The following is a 23,862-nucleotide window of genomic DNA, read 5'->3' on the forward strand; positions in this document are numbered from 1 at the left end:
TCCACCCTCTTCCAAGGGGGCTCTGGAGCCTTCCACTCAACTATTAGATAATTGCAAACTAGTCCCTGCACCTTATAATTAATACTTTTAACCCCAAAATTAATTCTGATTAATTTCTGGCTAACTATTAATTAAACACAATGATTTCTAATTAATATATTCATTTATATTAATTTATTAATCTTATAATAAATTAATATCTCTCCTTTCACAATTTCCTTATCCCGTTGCTAGGTTTGAGGGCAACCCAAAAGGATTATGCTGCTATCAATTCAAGTACATACCAATTATAGTTATGGGCTTAGACACCTAATCCAACAGTCTCCCACTTGGATAAGTCTGTAACTATAATTGCTAGTATGACTTCTAAATTTGACCAGCAAATTGTAGCTTCCAAAAGTTGTTGCCGAACTCTGACCCAGTCAGTTATGTGTCCTAAGATAAGTGATTGCATGACCCTTCGTTCTACTAGATATCTCTATACATAAGACATGGAATACAATCAATCTCTTTGTCCAGAATCCATGTTTCCCGATTTCTGATTTGTGATGATATAGGACTTCTAATCGAACACATCAATTTAGTCATGGTTGGGCCTAACACAAAAGTCAACACCAAATCATCGAGGGGCCCACATATATCACTTTTCCCGTTAGGGCAAAAGGAATGAATAAACATTGACTCATATGCTTGTATCTTTTACTCATCAAACCATACATGATAATACGTTTTATAACACCAAGTTACTGATGCGTTTTCATATCACCAATGCATGGCCGACTTGCAAATTACAACTCATATATCTCTGTTTTAATATCAAAGATATCGTCTCAGTATTACTCATGATGAATTCCATGAAGTAAAACTCTGAGCGTGGGTTTATCCAATACTCAAATCTCACTCTCTGAGTACTCATGAACATTGCAACAATTCTTATTGCTATGTCTATCCTTAGACAATCTGCAATCCAATTCATGACAGTTTTAATTCACTACTTACATCCAAAAGTACGAGCGACTGTGGAGTTTGAACAATCATATTATTTGGGAAGTAAAACATGCAAAATATGAAACACAATAATAAACAATTGAAAAAAATGCAGCAAACAAACTCATAAATAATACTTTATTATTTAATCACCAAAAGTCAATTACATTTACTTTGTAACAAGTTTCTGAACTAGACTAATCTAACCACTAAAACTAATATCATCTTTCAGCCCTATGTTTCGAGCATGTTGAATATGCTTAGCCCTACTCAGACCCTTTGTGAGGGGGTCTGCTGGGTTATCTTCAGATGAAACCCTCTTTACAACAAGATGGCCTTCTTCTACTCTATGTCTGATGAAATGGTACTTTCTGTCGATATGTCTGGTCTTACCATGGTCTATGGGTTCCTTAGTTAAGGCAACCGCTCCCTCATTATCGCAGAATAGTTCCATAGGCTCCTGGATGTTTGGAACAACTCTGAGATCCCCGATGAAGTTCCTCAACCAAGCTGCTTCTTTAGACGCTTCACTCCCTGCTATGTACTCTGATTCACAAGTAGAATCAGCCACCGTATCTTGCTCGTAACTCTTCCAAGTAACCGCTCCTCCATTCAGTAGAAATACCCAGCCAGATTGAGAATGGAAGTTATATGTATATGTTTGAAAGCTGACATCACTGTAACCATCTACTCTCAAAGTATCATTGTCACCAAGTACAAGGACCCAGTCCTTCGTTCTTCGCAAATACTTGAGTATATTCTTTACTGCTATCCAATGAGCTCTACCTGGGTTTCCCATATAGCGACTGACCATGCTCAAAGCAAAGGCCACATCAAGGTGAGTACATGTCATAGTGTACGTGATCGATCCGACAGCGGAAGCATAAGGTACACGACTCATGTCATCTATTTCCTCATTTGTACTAGGGCATTGAGTCTTACTCAATTTTGTGTTGCTCTGGATAGGTAGCTCTCCCTTCTTGGAATTTTCCATACTAAACCTCTTTAGTACCTTATCCAAGTATGTGCTCTGACTAAGTCCAATTAGTCTCTTCTTTCTATCTCTCAATATCCTGATCCCAATAATATAGGCGGCTTCTCCTAGTTCTTTCTTGGCAAAACACTTTCCAAGCCAAGACTTAACTTCGTTCAAGGTTGGAATGTCGTTACCAATGAGTAATATGTCATCAAAATATAACACCAGAAAAGTTACTATACTCCCACTAGCCTTGATATACACACAAAATTCATCTTCACTTCTAGAGAAACCAAACTCTTTGACTTTCTCATGGAAGCAAAGATTCCAGCTGCGAGATGCTTGTTTCAACCCATAAATGGATTTCTCAAGCTTACACACTCTATTGGGAAACTTTGCATCTACAAAACCCTCTGGCTGATTCATGTAAACATCCTCAACCAACTTCCTGTTAAGGAAAGCAGTCTTGACATCCATCTGCCAGATTTCATAGTCATGAAAGGCAGCTATGGCGAGCAATATCCTGATAGATTTAATCTTGGCTACTGGGGAGAAAGTTTCATCATAGTCAACCCCTGGGTTTTGTGTGAAACCTTTCGCAACCAGTCTAGCCTTAAATGTGTGTACATTCCCATCCATGTCTGTCTTCTTCTTGAAGATCCATTTGCAACCAACTGTCTTATGACCTGGTGCATTATCAACCAAATTCCAAACTTGGTTGTCATACATGGACTTTATCTCGCTGTCCATTGCCTTTTTCCACTTGGAAGCCTCTGGGCCTGCCATTGCTTCCTTATAAGAGACTGGTTCATCTGAATTCACCAGTGTCCTATCACTGATGAATGTGTCACCGTCTGAAGTAATATGAAAACCATACAACTCAGGTGGCACACTCACCCTAGTGGATCTTCGAAGAGGCAATGATTTATCAACTGGTTCAACAGGAACTGTTTTCTCTGGTTGAGTGCTAGTGTCGTCTAAGGTTCCTTCATTAGTTGACTCTTGAATCTCTTCAAGGTCAATGGTACTCCCACTGTCCTCTTTGAATATGAGCTCTCTTTCTAGAAAGACTCATCTTCGAGTTACAAACACCACGTTCTCACTAGGTCTGTAGAACAAATATCCAAAAGACTGTTTTGGGTAACCAATGAAAACACATTTCTCACTTCTTGCTGCTAGCTTGTAGTGAGTCTCTCATCTTACGAAAGTTTCACAACCCCAGACTTTAATATATACTAACGAGGAACCTTCCATGTCCACATTTCGTGAGGTGTTTTGGCAACCTTCTTTGTTGGGACAAGATTTAGGATGTGGGCGGATGTTTCTAAGGCATAGCCCCAGAAATGAATTGGAAGTTGAGCACGAGTCATTATAGAACAAACCATGTCTAACAAGGTTCGATTACGCCTCTCGGCCACACCATTTAACTGTGGTGTCCTAGGAGGAGTTAACTGTGAGACTATCCCACATTCCTTTAGATAGTCGTTGAACTCAATGCTAAGATACTCTCTGCCTCTATCAGATGTAAGTATCTTTATTTTCCTGCCTAATTCATTTTTGACCTCATGTTTAAACTCTTTGAACTTTTCAAAGGTTTCTGACTTGTGTTTGATTAAGTATACATAACCGTATCTACTATAATCATCAGTGAAAGTCACATAAAATAGATTTTCATCTCTTGTGGTTGATCTGAAAGGTCCACAAACATCTGTATGTATGAGGTCCAACAAACCTTCACCTCTTTCACAAGACCCTGTGAATGGTGATTTTGTCATCTTTCCCAAAAGACGAGATTCACATAGATCATCTGATTTTAGGTCAAATGATTCCAACACTCCATCTTTTAGGAGTTGGACTATGCGTTTCTTGCTAATGTGTCCAAGACGACAATGCCACAAGCATTCCTTGTCTACACTATTAGACAAGTCAATATTAAACACACTATTTCCTAAGTTATCAACACAAGTCACTGTTTCATACACACCATCACAAGGTAAAGCTTCAAACACGAAAACACCATTCTCATAAACAGAAATTGAACCGTTCATATCATTAAAAGAATACTTAAAACCTTGTCTGAACAATGCATGAAATGAAATAATGTTTCTCGTCATCTCAGACGAATAGCAACAATTCAATAAATCTAATCTAACATCATTATTAAGCAAAAGTTGATAAACTCCAATCTTGGTCACTGGTGAAGACTTCTTGTTTCCCATGATCAAGTTTATCCTTCCTTGCTCTATCTCCTCACTTTCCTTTAGCCCCTGCAAATTAGAACATATGTGAAAACCACATCCTGTATCAAGGACCCATGAACGAGAAGATAATGAGTTATTCGAAGAAATAGTGTAAATACCGGCTGAAGACGACTTTACTTTGCCATCTTTGATATCCTGTAGATATTGTGTGCAGGTTCTCTTCCAATGCCCCTTTTGATTGCAATAAAAGCAAACAACCTCCTTTGGATCAGAGACATGGGGAATGGAAGCATTGGGCTTAGCTTTTGGGTCACTGCTAGATGACCCGACTTGGACCTTTGCCTTCCAGTTTTGCTTAGAGGACCTTTCCTCTTTTTCCCCTTTCCCTGTCCAATAGCTAGAACAGGAGCACTTGCAGGAGTGGAGGCTATACTTTTACCCTTCATCCTTGCTTCATCAGTCTGCAACAAGTTGTGCAATTGGGCCAATGTCTGCTTAGTGTTGTTTCAATAGTAAGTTAAGATAAACTGACCATAACAATCAGGCAATGAATTCAAGACCATGTCAATGGACAATTCCTCATCAAAGTGAATGTTGAGCTTGACCAAACGCTCTATGTAGCGTTGCATTCTTTGCACATGAGATACAACCAACTCCCCCTCTTTCATCTTGCAAGCCATGAGTGACTTGACTACTTCAAACTTTTCTTGACGAGCTCACTTATGGTACTTTTCCATAAGGTCCTTGTTCATCTCAAAAGGCCAATAGTCCTCATAGTACCTCTGCAGTTCTTGGGACATGTTTGCGACCATGATGCATGCCACTTTAGTAGCATCATCATAGTGCTTCTTGTAGGCAGCATACTCTTCGGGAGTGGCTTTGGACTCATCAAGTTCTTTGAGCTCCTTTTCAAGGACATACTCTTTGTCCTCGAATCTAAGCGCCATCTTGATGTTGCGCATCCAATCGTTATAGTTAGAGTCATCCATAACGACTTTGGAGCAAATGTTGAGTAAAGATAAGTTGTGGCTGGAGGATGAAGCAGGAGTGTTTCTAGGAGTAGACATCTGAAAAGAAAGATAGTTTTAGTTAGATTTCAAGATACGTCAATATAATAACCCAAAGATATCATATCAAGGTTAGGATCCAACTATGACGATTTACAACTTGGAAATGGGATGCCGAGACCCAAGTTTTAATCCCATAAAGGTAGGTGAATGACGATTCACCAATTCCACCATTAGACAAAATAAACGAAGTGAAATTCCTAATTCTTTTTAGATACATTAAAACTATTCAATGGCATGTTTTAATCTTGGATTATGCTCTACTATTTGTGACTGGGATACCGAGGATCACAAACTAGATGTGAATAACCATGCAAATGTGCTTGGTAACCTTATTATCTTTATCATTAACTATTGATGTGCCGGTAAACCACACACGCTCCATCGAAATGATAATTATAAGATACCCATTACTACTCTTTATTAGTGCCTATTAGTGTGCCGGTAATCCACACACGCTCCACCAATGACCAATAAAGCATAATGTGCAATTTCATGGATTAGCATACTTTTCACATTTTTCCTAAAGTAACTAGAGTTGGGATTTTTGTAAAAAAAATGTTCTAGTACTTTCTTTAATAACATTATACTTTTAATGAGATGTAGTTGTCCTATCAAATCCGTTCTGCTAACGACCCTCCACTAATCAAGGAAGCGGTGGGTAAGAGTGAACACCCATTCAACTACCATTTTATAGGCAGTTTCCTTATACCCCCTTTATAGACTAGATTCGTGAATGAGGCATACTAGCGATTTGACTGACCATATTCTTATACATATATAATATTTAACTTTTAATTGTAATATCCATATAAGGTGTGTTTTAAACTTTTTAAAACTTTAGGGTTTATATATAAATTTCGAAAATTAAGCCATTAATTTTAAATTTAAAATAAACCAAATAACTAGATTTAATATTTATCTATTAATTAACTTTTAATTAATTTATTAAATCTTGTAAGGATTATCTAATTAAATTAAACAATTAATTTAATCATAATTCATATCCCTTCTAGATTTCGAAAATATGGGGATAGGATAATTTCCTTATTTTTCTCAATTATCCAATAAGGCAACTATTATCCAGAACAAATAAACCCTAATATTTATAGCATATTTCGAAATTTCAAGGGGAGGAGTCTAGGGTTTTCAAAACCCTAACCCTGATTTCGATTAAGGTTCATGGAGGCTAGGGTTTTTCAAACACCCTTTGAACCAAAAACCCTAGAAATCGGAAATTTGGCCTTTTAGGGTTTAATGGCTATAAACCCTAATTTTCAATTCAACTATTATAGCAATTCAATTTAAAACAACAATGTCTCTGATACCACTGATGGGTTTTAGGTAAAACAAATAAACTAGAAAAACAATTTCTAAGTTCACATGCAACCTACTTTGGATCTATGTTTTAACTATTAAACATATAACTTTGAATTGCAAAATAAGAACCCTGGAGGAGAGAGGCTATTTTCGAAAATAACAAACTAGGGTTTAGGGATTACATACCTTTCAATTGTTATAGAAAACAATTGATAATCCTCTTGAACTTGATCTTGATCTTATTGGAAGCTTAGCACCACAAATGTAATGCCTCTAATGGAATCACACCTAAGAACTGGCAAGAAGGAAACTAGAAGGAGAGAGAGGGAGGGAGTATGCAATTCTCGGCCTAGGGTTTCTTCAAAAGAAGGAGTGCCCAAAATGTGAACCAGGAGGCTCCTTATATAGCTGAGGGATCTGGGGTTTAGGAAAAACCATAATGCTCCTTGCTTAGGGCCTAAGCAAACCCAAGGGCCTTATCCAAGCCCCCATGGATGAAATCATTAGGGTTTCCCCTATAGATTTCGTCCAACCTCTTCCAAGGGGGTTATGGATCCTTCCACTCAACTATTAGATAATTGCAAACTAGTCCCTGCACCTTATAATTAATACTTTTAACCCCAAAATTAATTCTGATTAATTTCTGGCTAGCTATTAATTAAACATAATGATTTCAAATTAATATATTCATTTATATTAATTTATTAATCTTATAAAAAATTAATATCTCTCATTTCATAATTTCCTTATCCGGTTGCTTGGTTTGAGGGCAACCCAAAAGGATTGTGCTGCCATCAATTCAAGTACATACCAATTATAGTTATGGGCTTAGACACCTAATCCAACACAAACCAATTGCCAAATCTCACAATTCGAACCATGGAAAGGGATGCCGTAACCATAATCGAATTTAAGAATACAATTTTCATAATTGCTATCTTCTTAAAATCTCTTTTAGTGAAAGCATTTCCTCACAGTCATTTTCATGAGGAGGGAATCTTATGACACTTAGATTTTATGGTGTATGAGTTCTTATCCATGTGAATTTGCCAAAACCAAAGTTGGCGACAAATCCAAACTCATATGGACTGAACTTTCTTACTCTTGATTTCTTTCCTTATGGTAACACGAGTGCCCACCATGTCTTCCAAGTAGTTTAGCAACTCATCCTTACATATCAATGTACTTTCCATTGATCAAGGTACTTTGTCTTTATGCATTCAAATGATAACTCATATAACTCACATGCATAATTAACTCAATTGGAATGGCACAGAAACAAAATAATGTCAACATGATAGGCAGTAAACCTCAAGTCGTGTGCTAGTGATGATCGATAAGGTTTATTCTTAATTCGTTCTTGAAACCTTTTTCGAGATCATTAAAACTCCCACTGACCTCTTGACATATATGATTCTCTTGTCAGGAAACTTTTCTAGACAAAACAAATAGTCAAGAGTTAGTGTAGTTCTTATCAAGACAAAAACACTTCACATAATTGGTCCTAGTTGGTCTTTGTCTTATCCAAGACAGCACAACTCACCAATTTCAAATGTGCAAGAATAAGAAAACTTTTCCAAATTCCACATTTGATGAGTGTTGTAAACCTACTTAAGACTTGTCACTCAATTCACAATCTTGGAGTATAACTCTAAGACTTGATATTGGAATGAAGTATGATCGACTTATTGATTTAACCATTTCCACAATTCTCGATTCCTCTTCTTTGATATACAATGCACTAAGACTCACTTAGAGGATCAATTGAGATATGGTTCTTAATCATTAATACTTATCATAAAACACAATAAAAGGTACTCTCCGTCTTCTTAGAATATAGAAGCTCTTATCTTTCTGCCTACTTGATTCTTCTTTATTCGGTCTGCTATTCATTGAAACTCTTTCAATCAAATCAGAATTACACTTAATTTTATAAGTATAATCATGTTTACTAAACTTTTAGAAAATCATGACGAATATCTTATCTCTCTTTGTGGTGGACTTGATCAACGCACAACCTAGTGTACTCGATCTCCTAGTCCTTCACTTGACACTTTGTCGAAGAATTAGTCTAATTTCCAAATATGAAAGTTTTCATTCATCACAAAACCAATTTGTATGCTTCCAAGTTTCCGACCAATTGAAACTTGGGCGATGAGAAACTCTCCCTATTTGGTAAATTCTTGACATTTCAACAAATAACATAATTAAGAATCAAATCCTTTATTGCTAATAATAGAATCCTTCAAACATCAATTTTCATACATGTCATTGCAAGGATAAATAATTAAGATAAAATCAAAATTCATTTTATTGCGGAAAAATTTGCCCTTGCAGTGCAATTCAATTGAAAAACTATGTTATTACATATTTCTTAACAATCTATTCTAACTCCAAGTAGTAGCTCAAAAATCCAATCTTCAAGCAATGCGATCGAAATCCATTTTCTTCACGATTAGATTCAGCTCACTTCTTCCCTTAAGCTTCCTCTCTTTTCTTCGATCCTACAAAACATCAAAATGTAATATTATCACATCATGTATTAAGAATCTAGAATAGGAACTTAAAAGATTTAGTTAATGGATTTTATCTGAAGCAGAGCCATACGTCTTGACTCTCCCATCTCTTAGATCTCTCGGGTAGTTAGGGCAGCTTCGTCTCCAATGCCCCTTCTTTTGGCAATAAAAGCAAATGGACTCCTTTCGCATAGCACATTGGACAATCACAAACTTAGTTCTTTCTGGACTTCCAATGTTGCCAGTGTCCATTGAAGTTTGGGAGTTTGATTCACCAGACAAATTTGTTTGACTAGCACGCCAAATCATTGTTGATTCAGCAGCTATAAGCAAATAGGTGAGATCAATGAGGGTCACGTCGTGATCCATCATATAGTACTCTCTAACGAACTCACTATATGATTCAGTAAGTGACTGAAGAACCCAATCAACAGCCAACTCACTTGAAATCTCGACACCCATCATGCTTAACCTATCAATGTGTGACTTCATCTCTAAGACGTGTGCACACACAGGTTTCCCATCTTCTTGTTTACTTTCCAAAAGGGCTTGAGTGAGCTTGAACTTTTCAAGCCTTCAAACTTGTGGGTCAGGGAGAACAATTGGAGGAGGTGGAGGAAGTGAAGCATGACTCTCATTTCCTTGATTGTATCGCGGAACGTCATCTTCATTTGGAAAGCTTGTCCCAAAGGATTTGGGAAGACCATTGTAAGATTCAGACATCTACAAAACGGGAGAAAATCCAAGTTAAGTTGATTGAGTCCTTAATAAAACACCCAGATGAGTTATTAAGGCTAGGATCCAACACAATATTCTACAACCTAGAAGAGGGATGCCGTAATCTAGTTGCAGAATATTTGAAGGTAGGTAAATGACGATTTACCAATTTCCACCATGAAAAACGAAAAGGAAGTTTAAGTTTTAAATGAATTGAAACTCCTAGATCTTTTAAGATTCATTAAAGTTTTCAATGGCATGTTTAAGCTCGATTATTCCCTACTATTTGTGAATGGGATATCGAGGATCACAAACAAGGTGTGAATAACCATACGAATCACGTGATGCACCCAATGCTACTATCACCTAATCAATGTGCCGGTTAGCCACACACGCTCCATTGATCTATGATAAGCATCGAGCCACCCTTCGCCACCAATGTCATCCCCAAATTAGTGTGTCGGTTAACCACACACGCTCCACTAACATTTGACAAGGGTACGAAGTGTAATTCCATGGATTAGCATATAATTTCACATTTTGCCTAAAGTAACTATGATTTGGGAATTTCTAAAAGCATTTAGTTACTTTGTACTTCATTATACTTATAATGGAAGGTTTCTGTCCTATCCTACCCGTTCGGCTAACGACCCTCCACTAGTCAAGAGTGCGGTGGGTAAGAGTGGATCCCCATTCAATCGCCATTTTATAGGTAATTTCCTTAAACACCCCTCATAGACCAGCTTTGTGAATGAGGCCTACTAACGGTAAGACTGACTGTTTACTCATACATATATATAATATTAGACTTTTAATGTTATATATAGTATAGTGTAACACCCCAAAGTTTGGAAAGCCAAGAAAAGAAAGAAAACCTCAAGTTTAGGGGAGACTCGGCGAGTCCATGGAGGGACTCGGCGAGTCCGAGCGGGATCCGGGTTGTGGTGAAAGCGACCGACTCGGCAAGTCGGCCAAGGAGACTCGACGAGTTGGGTCTGATCGAGGAAAACCCTAAATCCGGGACTTGGAGCCTATTTAAGCGTCTCATTCTCTTTCCTAGGGTTCCTTTACTTCCTTTCTACCTCAGAGCACCAAACCCTAGCCGCCATATCCGTTTTTGAGCTAGATCTTGCCTTGAAGAGTGCACTAAAGCTTGGAGGAGGAAGAAAGACCTTGGAGGTGCAAGAAGGGACTGTAGATCTGGGATTGAGGAGTCATTTCAGACCAATTGGAGGTAATAAGCTGTTGCTTGGACTCCCTTTGCATCTAGATCTATTCTTATGTGTGAGTTTTGGTCATTATTGGTATGATATGTAACCAATTCGAGTTGGAGGTTCAGATCTGAGGTTGCTACCTCAGATCCATGTTGGTTTTGGTCTTGAATCCCCTAAAGTATCAGCCCTTGGTATGTTGAAGAGGCATGTTTGCCATAAACCCTAGTTTAGTGTGTTTTGAGCATAGATCTCTCAATCTACACGTAAAGTTTTCCACTTTACGTGGGGAATAGGCCCTAGAAGTATAGATCTATGAGTTGGAAGCTCTGTTTGGCTCGAAAAGCCACTGCATGGATTGAGGACTGGATAGACTCGGCGAGTCCTTCGAGTGGACTCGGCGAGTAGCTTGAAGATGAGGAGGAACTCGACGAGTAGGATGAACAGCTCGTCGAGTCGGATGAAGTTAGGCATGGACTCGGCGAGTTGGATGAACAACTCGACGAGTTGGTTGAAGATTGTCTAGGACTCGGCGAGTCTGTTCTTGGACTCGGCGAGTCAGATCGCAAAACCCTAAACCCTTTGAGTTGAGACTCGAATCAGTGAGTCGGGTGGTGACTCAGCGAGTTGGACAGGTCAGGACTTGGAACTAGTTGGACTCGGCGAGTCATGGACTGACTCGGCGAGTCGGGTCGCAAATAAGAAAGACCCTGAGCTTATGAACTCGGCGAGTCTTTAGGAAGACTCGGCGAGTAAGGTTGACCTGGAAGGTTGACTTTAACCAGAGTTGACTTAGTTGACTGTCAGATTAAGTGTTATATGTATATTGATAGCTCGGAGAGCTAGAGGAGCAGCGGTTCAGGGGATTGTCGAGTAGCAGCCAGAGGTTTATCAGCAGGGCTCAACAGTTCAGGTGAGTCTCCTTCCAGTAGGAATGGGTCTAAGGCCACAATGCCGGCCCGTTTAGCTAGCAGTAGTTTTCGGATGTTGATCTGATATAGTAGTTAGTATGTTTGATGCCTTCGTGGCTCAGACAGGATTTATGTGTTATGTGTTCCGGGCTACGGCCCGAAGTAGTATGCAGTATACGTGTGTTCATGCTAGTTGATATGTTTATGTTATGTTTTGTTCAGTTAGCCCGGACTTCGGTCCGATACAGGGGACAAGGTCCCAGTTAGTCCGGACTTCGGTCCGATGTAGGGGGCAAGGCCCCAGTTAGTCCGGACTTCGGTCCGATGCAGGGGGCAAGGCCCCAGTTAGCCCGGACTTCGGTCCGATGCAGGGGACAAGGTCCCAGTTAGTCCGGACTTCGGTCCGATGCAGGGGACAAGGTCCCAGTCAGTTTCCGGACTTCAGTCTGATGCAGGGGGCAAGGCCCCAGTTAGTCCGGAATTCGGTCTGATGCAGTGGGCAAGGCCCAATATGTGCTTTATATGTTTTTGTGTGGTATGTGGTAGATTGGGGGAGCTCACTAAGCTTCGTGCTTACGGTTTTCAGTTTTGGTTTCAGGTACTCGGTTTTCAAAAGAGGAGCTCGGGAAGATTGCAGAGCACACACCATAGTCAGTTAGCCTGGGAATGTTTGACTCTGATAATGATATTATGTTTTGAATTTAATACTCAAAAGTTATGTTTGACTTATGATACGTTGTTATAAATCTATTTTTAGTAATGTTTAAAAGAAATTTTTAGTCATGATTTTTGGGACGTTACATATAGGGTGTATTTTACACTTTTAAAATACTAGGTGGTTCAATTTAGTAAATTATACTTTTAATTTAATTAAATGTAAACCAAAACTTTATGGGTTTATTAAATCTCTTTTAATTATACACTTTAATTAATTAATAAAACCATAAGGGTGTGATTTGAAATTTTCAAATTACTAGGGTTTTAGAATTTAACATTTCAAAATTAAACTTTTAATCAACTTTTAAATTCCAAAACTTGAGGGAAAGTTTTGAAACATTTCAAAACATTAGGGTTCAACTTATTTAAATTTCAAAAAACAAAACTTTTAAGTTCAAATTTAAACTATAAAACCTAAAGGGAGTAATTTGAAACTTTTCCAAACTTTATCAAGAATATTCTAGATTACAAAATTCAAATAAGGCAATTAACAATTAATTGGTGGTTATCTAATTTGACGTAGTCCAAATTCTTGCAAGATAATTCACCAAATAATTCAAATAATTATATTTAATCATATAAGGAAGTAATTATTCAATTAATATGAAGATATCCTTAAATTTGGCAAAGATAATCACCAAATATCATAAAAATCTAATTTATATCAATAAAAGACGTTTTGGTAACTATCCCACAACCAAAGAAGCACAAAATCTTGAAATTAGCTCTTTCTGACCAACTTACTCGTCGACTCAGGCATGGACTCGTCGAGTTCACATGGACTCGGCGAGTCTAGCCCCCAGAAACCCTAAATTTCGAATTTAAAGCAAGAAAAACCATAATTGCATCAAATACATTAAACAAACAGCCCTAGGCTTTGATACCACTGATGGTTTTTAAGCAAAACATCAATCCTATGGTGTACATGCAAACCCTAATAGCTTTTGGATCTAGTTTGTCTAATGAACACGCAATTGAATATCCAAAGCTATAAGCCCTAGATCTATCAAATAATAACTGAAATAAGGGTTTAGTAATTACCTTTGATTGTTATATTGCAATAACAATCAATTCCTTGCTTTGATTGGCTTCAGAAAGTTTAGTGCCTCAAGTGTTGCACCTATAATGGAGTCACAAACACCACTAAGCAACTTGGATGAAGAGGAGAAGAGAGGAGGCTGCCCAAAACGTCTAGAAACCCTAGAGGAATACTTGTCCATGTTTTTGGGGCTTAAGGGTCCTTTATATACATGTAGGCTATTAGGGTTTTCAACTAGGAAACCCCAATTTGACTGCTTAGGCCCTAAGCAGCCCATGGATCCTTTTCTTTAGAGTCATGGACAAAATCTTATGGGCTTCCCCATAAATTTCGTCCACTCCACTCTATGGAGTCCATTAGCCCACTCTTGCAATTACAATTTCAGTCCCTTAAGTTTAATTAATCTCTTTTAGCCACAAAATTAATTATCAGTTAATTATTGACCAATATTAATTAAACATTATGATTTCTCCTTTAATATATTATTCTTATAATATATTAATAAATCATAATTAAACCTTTCTCTTCTTAATTCATCCTACATATTGCTATGGTGAAGGCAACCCAAGAGGACCATGCTCATAATCAGGTCAAGTACATACCAAAATAGTTATGGACTTAGACACTAATCCAACAATAATAGGGGTCGAAAATGACTTTTTGACAAAAGATTCTTTAGAATAAATAATCTTAACCAAGTTGTATAATATGTATCAAGGGTTCCGTACATATAAAGAACGCCGAAATCCGAGTTATAACGAAGAAGTTATAGCCCAAAGCGGCACAGCACCGGGAGACGTAAATAGTGAATTTACGATGTAGGACTTTTTAGCCTTAGTGATCTAAACCAAAGTTGTAGTATACATTAAACCGATAACATCCATAAAAAGAACGACCAAATCTTACTTCGTATGAGGAAATTATGATTTTTCTAAGATTCGGCTTAGCAGTGTACAGCCCAAAACTCGAATTTTAGTTCGAGTGGTTTTTGGCTTACGCAACCTGAATGAGAGTTGAAGATCTCATTAATAGGAACTCAACGGTAAAAACATAGACGAAAACGGAGTCCGTATGTAAAAGTTATGAATTTTACGCGGACATTTAACGGTATAATCTCCTCATACTGTTAAATTTAAGATCGGCCGAGAATTAGCTGATGAAGTCTAAATGAAAGTTGTAGATTTTATTTTTACCTACGTGTGGATCTAAAGAACGTCAAAAATGGAACATGTGTGCGAAAGTTATGAATTTTTGAAAATCGGTTGATTTCCACCCCATGTGCAATGCCACGTGTCAGCACCAGACTTTGCCTTGGAACCTAAGCAAGCTCATGAGGTGAACACTAAAAACTCACGAGGAGAGTGACCCCAATTCAGCCTATAAATAGGTTGCGAAGGCAGGCGAGATTTTCACACCAAAACTCATTCCTTCTCTCACTACTTTCTCTCTCTAGGATTTCTAACCGCCCCTAAACCCTAGGTAAACCCTATAGCACCCGAAGGAAGCCTCGAGGCTCCTGTAGTCCCAAGAGAAAGGGTCTTTCGGTTTTGAAACACTGCTCCAAGCGAATCCCTATTATCTTTAAAATCCGTTGTAAGTGAGCTACGCCTACGTAATTTTTAATATAGTTTTCAAATAATTATAGTAATGTTATTAGGTCCTTAAAATAATTATTTGGGCTATTATTATGAATTATATAGAGTGTTGTTTAACGCTTATATAATAATAATAATAGCTAGACTATTAATTAGTCGCGGATAATGTTAGACTAAACCCTAGAGGTATTGATACTAGGTTTTGTCGAGGGAAATTGTTTTGAGATAACAAAGTGTTGTCCGAGTGCCGAGTCACCACCTTATCAGGTGAGTGCATAGTCCCTTTCATCTTACACATAGATATGAAGTATTTTAATATAAATTACATGTTATGTGTGCATATTGTCTGAATACTTGTTGTCTATGCTGGTGAAAGATTTTTATACATGTTTTAAATGATGTAAATTGTATAAAGTATATTATATCTACAAAATATGTTGGGTAAAACATGGGTAGATGAATGATGAGGGATAAAAGTTGAAATAGAGGAACATTAGTAGTATGGACCTAGTGCCCTATAGGTAAACATTGACAGCAATGGACCTAGTACCCTATAGATGAGCACTGGCAACTGCGCCACAACCCGTAGATGTTTTAGATATACGGTAAACGTCGTAGCAGCTACGCTCTAAGGACAATATCAACAATTGCGCCTAATAGGGATCCTTGTGACCATGACAATAGCGTTTAAAGGTCAATACCGGCATAAGTGCCTCATAGAAAATGTCCCAATTCTGGCAGCTGCGCCTACACGATAATATCAGCAGTTGCGCTTGACCACTAAGTCATTGGCGACAATGGACTTCATGTTGTTTCCTTAGGATGATCCTTAGGAATGAATGAACAAGGGTTAGCTGATCCTTAGGGTAAATCCTTAAGAAGATAATGAGAATGGGTAATTGGGTTGATTGTTTGATAGTTACACTTCAGACTGTAAATCCTTATTGGATAGAGGATGGACGGATTCTAGGGCTTGGGATAGCCTCAAATCGTCCAAAGCTTATCTATGGTAAGGATATGGATTGCTTTAAGGAAAGATTATCCAACTAGGGTTTAAAGGTAAAACCCTAAGGAGTTTACAAGTATAAATAGACCCCTAGAGCAAGGGGATTCGGTATATCTGCTAAAGCAAAGAAACCCTGGCCGAATCTTCCTTCTCCTTTCTCTCTCAAATCATCCTCCTTGCTAGTTGGTGTTTGTAAGCCATTAGAAGAGTGACAATTGTGACTCTAGAGCTCCAAGACAACAAGATCAAACAAGAGATTCAAAGGTAAACTTCTAGATCTGATTTTGTATTGTTCTTATACCTAATTAGTCATTAGAAGTCTTGGATTCAAAGCATGTTTAATTAGAAAGCCTAGATCCAAGCATTAGGGTTTTGCATGCGCACATAGGAAAGTTCTTATGGCTAAAACCCATCAATTTCATTGAGGTATTATTCTCGGACCTTCTTCAATTTTGGTGTTGATTCTTAGTGTTAGGGTTTTCTAACCCTTTTAGAGGTTGATTAAGTGGTGTAGTTGGTCCCTTCTCGAGTTTGTGTTCTGGATCTGGACCCAAAGAGGTCCAGAGACCTTAACCCTTGGAGCTTTATGAGTCATTTTGGAAGTAATGAGCTTGGAATGTCATTTTTGGGGCTAAATCACCATTTTGGACCATTTCTATGTTATATGTGTGTCAAGGTTCGAACTTTATGTGATTATCATGCTTGGGGAGGCCAGATCTATGATTGTATGGAACAGATCTGACCTCAGAAGTTGTTTTGAGATTGTGCATAGCATGAACTCGCCGAGTCCCAAGAACAGACTCGGCGAGTAGTATGAAGGTTGCCCGTTAATCACTCAGTGAGTGGAGTTGCCAAGTTGGGGGAATGACTCGGTGAGTCAGGGAGAGTCAGGGGTCTGAGTTTAAGTTGGAACTCGCCGAGTTGTTCTTTAGACTCGGCGAGTTGAGTCGGGGTGGCCCCGCGATTCATGCCAGGTGGAAACTCGTCGAGTCAAGGGAAGTACTCGACGTGCCAAGAGAGAATCTAAGAGAGTCAGTGGACACGTGTGGACTCGCCGAGTCGCCCTTGTGCACTCGCCGAGTCGGGTCAAGTTTGACCGTTGACCTTGTTGACTTTTAGGGTTGAGTGCAGTTGTATTTATGAGAGTATTACTTTATGTGATTAGGCGAAGGCTAAATCATACTTCTTCCGAGTCAGATATTTTCCGAGACATCAAGGTGAGTCTTCTCACTATACGTTACCTAGAGTGGTACTATGCGATGACCAGAGGGTCTTATGTGTTATGTATGAGATTATGTGCTATGTGATATTTGTATGTTGTGTGATGATATAGACTGGACCGGAGGGTCCAACGAGCTATGACCGGACCTAAGGGTCCAACGAGCTACGGGACTGGAGGGTCCCGCTGAGACACATTGACCGGAGGGTCGTATTATAGCCTTGAGTGGCGTATGTGATATATGTGGTATTTTGGGGAACTCACTAAGCATTTATGCTTACAGTTGTTGTGTTATGTGTTTCAGGTACTAGTGATGAGTGCGGGAAGGCGCCGACATGATTTGTACACACACGCATTGGAGTTTTTGTGGGGAAATGTTTTGTGATAATAACATTTGATACAATGTGTTTGACATTATTTATGAATGAATGAATGTTTTAAAAATGAAAAATTATTTTGAAAATTCACGTTGTTACAACGAAAAACCCAACACTTTTTTTTTTCAATTTCCATTCGTTATCACTAAAGTGGGCGGTGAGACACATATAACATGATTGTTGTTTATAAGTCCACGTATCGGTGGTCAAACATATTCTACCAGCATTTTTTTAATAAAGTTACGAAAATTTTCTTTTTCGTCTACAAATAATTGGTAGACATCTGTTGTGCTTTTCTACATGGAACTTTAAACAATGGTTGAGTAACACTATTGTAATACCTAAAGCTCGCACCTTCTACAAAGCTAAAAGGAAGTTCGTCAACTACCAACATGTGAGCTAGAACTTTCTGACTCTCATTTTGATCAAATTTCCAAGTTGACAATTTGTTTTCATCACCATATTGGAAAGCTAGTTGTTTTTGTCCACCATTAAGTTTAGCCAAATAAGCTTTACATCTAGTTAAATGATATCCTAGATTTTTGGTCCCATAAACACCCAATTCACACTTGTAATTCCCGCCACCACAATGCTTACATTTGCATTTTTGAACACCCTTTTTGTCCTTATACCTTTCAAATATTTTCCAAACTTTCGATCTTGGATTGAATTCTTTAGTTTTTCTCTTTTTCTTGTGGAACTTGATCATTGGTTGGGTAGTCAACTTCGATCGTGTCATCTTCTACTTCAATATAGTCACCTGATTCGCACTTGTAAAACAATTTTTCATTTTTCAAACATAACATGTCTTGTAGAAATCATCTCAAAACTCAATTGTATCAAATGTTATCATGGTAAAACATATCCCAGAATCTCAAATAGAAAATCCTCTGTCAGTGTGTACAAATCATGCCGGCACCTTCCCGCGATCCTCGCTAGTACCTGAAACACATATCACATAACACGGTAAGCATGAATGCTTAGTGAGTTCACCAAAACACCACATACATCACATAAGCCACTCGAGGCTATAACTCGGTAAGACCCTCCGGTCAATATGTCTCAGCGGAACCCTCCAGTCCCGTAGCTCGTTGGACCTTCCGGTCTGGTCTAGCTCGTTGGACCCTTCGGTCCGATCTGATTGAGGACCCTCTGGCCTCATAAGTCGTTGGACCCTCTATTCCGGACTATATAACACATAACATACATATAACACAATGCACATAAATCTCAAACATACACTTACACATAAGACCCTCCGGTCTACACATAGATACCATTCTAGGTAATGTATAGTGAGAAGACTCACCTCGGGTAATCTCGAAAAGTCTCGAACTCGAAATACTGATCTAGCCTCCGCCTAATCACATAAAGTAATTTACCTCTAATTAACAACGATTCTCAAAGGCTAGACTAATCCCTTTCTATAATCTCTCCGAAGGGGAAAATACCATTTTACCCCTTCAATGGTCCAAATGTCCAATTGTTGACCAAACCCTAAAAGTCAACGAAAGTCAACAGAGGGCAGTACGTGGGGCGTACCCCGGCTATCCAAAATCGGGGATCTCAACCCCTACGCGGCGCGTTCTGGGATTTACGCCCAACGTAAGTCCCAGTTTCATGCTCTTAATGGTCTTTGGTCTGAAACGGTTAAGACACAAGTTCATATTCCAGATCTAGTCCTTCTACAGCCTCTTAGCCCATAAAGTCGAAGCCTTTAAGGTTTTGGATGGCTGTAAAGGTCACCAATCACTCCAGACTCTTATCCTCTTTCCTCATTAAGCCCTTATCTCATGCATGACTTAATATTAACTATCAAGATTGGATTTTTATATATCTACAACACATTTTATACTGAAATGGGGCAGATCAAGGCTTATGGAGATCATTTACTCATAAAGTCTCCATCTTTGGGACAAAAACCCTAAAAATGGTCCATAATGCACAAATCCAAAAAGGTTAAGAAAGCTTCGAGCTTTTTACCTCCAAATGATGCTCCAACCTCTGAAAAGCTCATATCCAAGGCTTGCACTTTAACTCTAACTTCTACAATGGCCCTTCTTCTCTTCAAAATATCACAAGAACACTTTATCAAGCTCAAACACACATACAAGCTCTAAAATGAAGGCTTAGCTCCTTTAGGGTTTCACTCAATGGAAATGGTGGCTGGGATGGAGGCCATAGCATTTTTTTATAGTGCTCAAGTCTCATTTAGGGTTTCATGTCTGAGCCCAGTACGCCCAACATACACTATGGTATGCCCAGCGTATTGGGTATCATCCGCGTCAAGAGCACGCTCGTGAGTACGCGAAGCGTACTCTTCAATACGCCCAACGTACTCATTTTCTACAATATTCTTCCATGGACTAGTTTTGACAACTTGGAAAAGAAGAGGGATTAAATAGATATACCTAATTCCTGGATGTTACACGTAGACACACCCCTACTAGAAGGAAACTCACTTCGAAGTTGTGTAGTGTCTGTACTGATATCGGTGTGGAAATCGACTCTCCCTGACTCCTCAATCCCTACACGACAACTCTTATAAGTTGTCAACTCATACTCATAATCCTTACAAGGGTCATTTAGTCAAAGTCAGAATCAAATCCATGGTCAAAGTCAACATCTGGTTGACTCGACTCGCCGAGTGAGCCTGTCAACTCGTTGAGTCCCCATATCCACAAAATGCCATAATCTTGTCCCTACTCGTCGAGTCTAGCAAGAGCTCGACGAGTTCGCCTTCAACAACACATCGGACAATCTTCAACCGACTCGTCAAGTTCGTCCTTGAATTCGCCGAGTTCATCTTCATCCATAAGAAGATGTTCAGGCTATGACTTGCCGAGATCCCTTTGAACTCGCTGAGTATGTCTTGATGTGGCTGGGACATTGCCTTGGACTCGCCGAGTCTGTTTATCCACTCGCCGGGTCCTATGATTTCCAGGTCCCTAGTGAACCTAAACAACTGGGGTAACCTTCGATCTTAACAACTGGTCCAAAACAGAAAGGATTTGGTGGAAAATACACCCCGACTCGCTGAGTCCCAAGAACGACTCGCCGATTCCCTCTATGTCCAAAACTAAACAGTCGATTATAATGGGTCTTAATGCGTCAAAACCATAGATCTGGCCTCCCAAGGTCAATTTTATATGTAAAGGCGGTAAAGCTTAAAACTTGATGTACATGCATTGGGCCTTTGGTTCAAAAAGCCATAAAATTAGGTCTACAAGATGCATGGGTCTCCCATGGCCATAAAGTTGGCACCTTTATGCCATGGGAACCCTCAATGGTTCCAGATCTGAAGCACAAACCCACTTCTACACCCAATCCCGAATATAACTACATTAATACTTAGAAAAATATAGAAAATAGCCCCAAATCAAGATCTAAGCGATGAGCAGCCAAGGTTTCGGCTTTATACCTCAAATAAGCTGGAAATGTGCCCAAAACTTTAGATCTTCTTGCTTCATCTTGATCTCACAAGCTTCCTTCTCCTTCTCAAACTTCAATCACACAAAAATGGAACCAAAAAGCTCAAGAACGCTTAAATAAGGCTTAGGGTTTTGTGAACAGGTTATGGAGGTGATGGAGGCTGGGATGGAGTCCTCATAAATTGTTTAAATAGGGTGCAAACCCTCAAATTTAGGGTTTCACTCAGATAGCTCCTACTAGCCGAGTCGGTCTCCCGACTCGTCGAGTAGGTTACTTAAACCCCCGATAAATGACGAGTCTACTCGACAAGTCGGGCCTCCAACTCGTCGAGTCCCAGAGTAAATTGCAATATTTCTTGAATTTTAATACGTACCACGAATGGGGTGTTACAAAAATTGAACTTCTTTGACGAAACCGAGGATTTTAGTTGAAAATTGGGCTTTGTGCAGGCAAAGTTTCAAGTTGAAAATATTATTTTCTCGGGTCTTCAGTGTGTCGGGACTTGCTTTGGGTGTCAGGGTGTTTTCTAGGCTTTGGGGGGGTGTTAGGGTAATTTGATAGAGAGTAAAGGGTGAAAGAGAGTGAAAGAATATGACAAATTGTAACCTAAACCCGAAGACCTTCACATTCTATTTATAGTACGGGCCTGACCCTCGGTACGCTAAGCGTTCGTTACACGGGGCGTACACCTCGTACGCGACACTGGTTCAGAACCCGGGCCTCGGACATGGCTGATGCGTGTCAATATGCGAAGGAAAGCAACATGGCCGGCTCCTGACCTTGTTTCCGAGTACGTTGGGCGTACTCCTCCGGTCCAACCTCGGAAATTGTGCCACAAACTTCAAAAATTCATATCTTTCGCATACGAGCTCTGTTTTTGACGTTCTTTATATCCACGCGTAGGTGAGATTATACTCTACAAATTTCGTTTAGATTTGTCAGATAATTTTGACTTCATTTTTAATATTATATTTTTAATGGGCCAGGAGAGGAAAAGTCTGTTAAAAATTCATATATTCTTCATCCAATGTCCGTTTTCGTCTGTCTTTTTACCGTTGTACTGCTATTGACGAGATCTTCGATTCTCGTTTAGGCTGTGTCGGCTAAAAGTCACTCGATATTTTGTAACACTGGATTTTGCAAAACAAAATTTTCATTTTTAAAACACTTTCATTCATAAAAATATATCAAACATAATGTGTCCACTGTCATCATAGTAAAAACATGTCCCATAGTCACATAAACAAAAAACTCTACGAGTGTGTACAGATCATGCCGACGCCTTCCCACGACCATCACTGGTACCTGAAACACATACACAAAACACTGTAGGCATAAATGCTTAGTGAGTTCTCTAAAATACCACATAAACACATATCAGCTACACAAGGTTGTAACTTTGATGACCCTCTGGTCGAATATCTCTGTGGGACCCTCTTGGTCCCACATAAACACATATCAGCTACACAAGGCTGTAACTTTGATGACCCACTGGGCCTAACTCTGTAAACTATGATTCATGCATATCACATACCACATAGAAATCACAACACATAAATAGCATACAAGATACTTTGTCACATAGCTCTGGTTACCACTCTATGTAAAGTATAGTGAGAAGACTCATCTCAGGAATCTCGACAAAATCTCAATATCATAAATACTGCCCTAGCCTCCGCCTAGTCACAATAATAAATCACACTAAATAAATGTCTTTTCATAAATTGGATATTCTCTCATGCAAATCCCTAGAAGGGTAAAAGACCATTCTACCCCTCTACAGGCCCAAAGGCCTATTTGTTGACAAACCCTAAAAGTCAACCAAAAGTCAACTGTCCATTTTGACCAGACTCGCCGAGTGCATACTACGATTTAGCGAGTCCCATCGTCCCCACAGACTCTTCCCTTTTATAAGCCTCACTCGACTCATTGAGTCACCCTTCAACTCACCGGGTCACCACTGGAGTCAGGCCCCGAGGTAACCCGGTCTGACTCGTTGAGTCTACATATGGACTCGACGAGTTTCCTCCATGGACTTGCTCAAACAACCTCTTGAGGTCAGATCTGCTTAACCAAATCATAGATCTAACCCTTAAACACTCGAAAGTCACGTAAAGGTGCAACCTTTACGTGCATGCAACCCATATCAAGCCTCAAATGGAGAAATAACACTAGAAATGGCAACCTAGTCTCCAATTCCTTATTTGCTTGCAAAAAGCTGGAAGCTAATGACTCTTGGGACCTCTCATGGTCCAGATCTGATGTCATAAATCCAAAGAGGACCTCATACTCACTAGATCTTTCATAAAATGAGGGTAAAAACCCTAAAATCAAGAAATCCATCAATATAACATGAATGGAAAGGATTGTACCTCCAAAGATGACATCACTAGATGATTAGCTCAGATCCAGTCCCCTTCACACTCTAGGTTTGTGCTCCTTCCTTCCTTCCTTCAAGCAAAACCACACAAAAAGATGAAGAAATAGCCTCCTCTTGCCCTCAAATTCACTATCTCTGCTCTCTAGGGTTTCTCTGGAACAAGGTGGCCGCAAATGAAGGACATAAAGGTC

General features: G+C 39.1%; 1 protein-coding gene across 1 annotated transcript; it reads right to left on the reverse strand.

Moving 5' to 3' along the window:
• Positions 1-18,121: 18,121 nt before the first annotated feature.
• Positions 18,122-18,598, reverse strand: LOC111895865 (uncharacterized). The gene has a single exon (XM_023891922.1). It carries the CDS (start codon positions 18,596-18,598, stop codon positions 18,122-18,124), a length of 477 nt encoding a protein of 158 aa, XP_023747690.1.
• Between the last annotated feature and the right edge of the window lie 5,264 nt (positions 18,599-23,862).

Source organism: Lactuca sativa, chromosome 6 (genome assembly GCF_002870075.4).
Source record: "Lactuca sativa cultivar Salinas chromosome 6, Lsat_Salinas_v11, whole genome shotgun sequence".
NCBI lineage: Eukaryota > Viridiplantae > Streptophyta > Magnoliopsida > Asterales > Asteraceae > Lactuca > Lactuca sativa.

What these genes read in the sequence shown, in the direction of transcription:
- LOC111895865 (XM_023891922.1), bottom strand. Translation starts at nt 18,598, where the DNA reads ATGACACGATCGAAGTTGACTACCCAACCAATGATCAAGTTCCACAAG.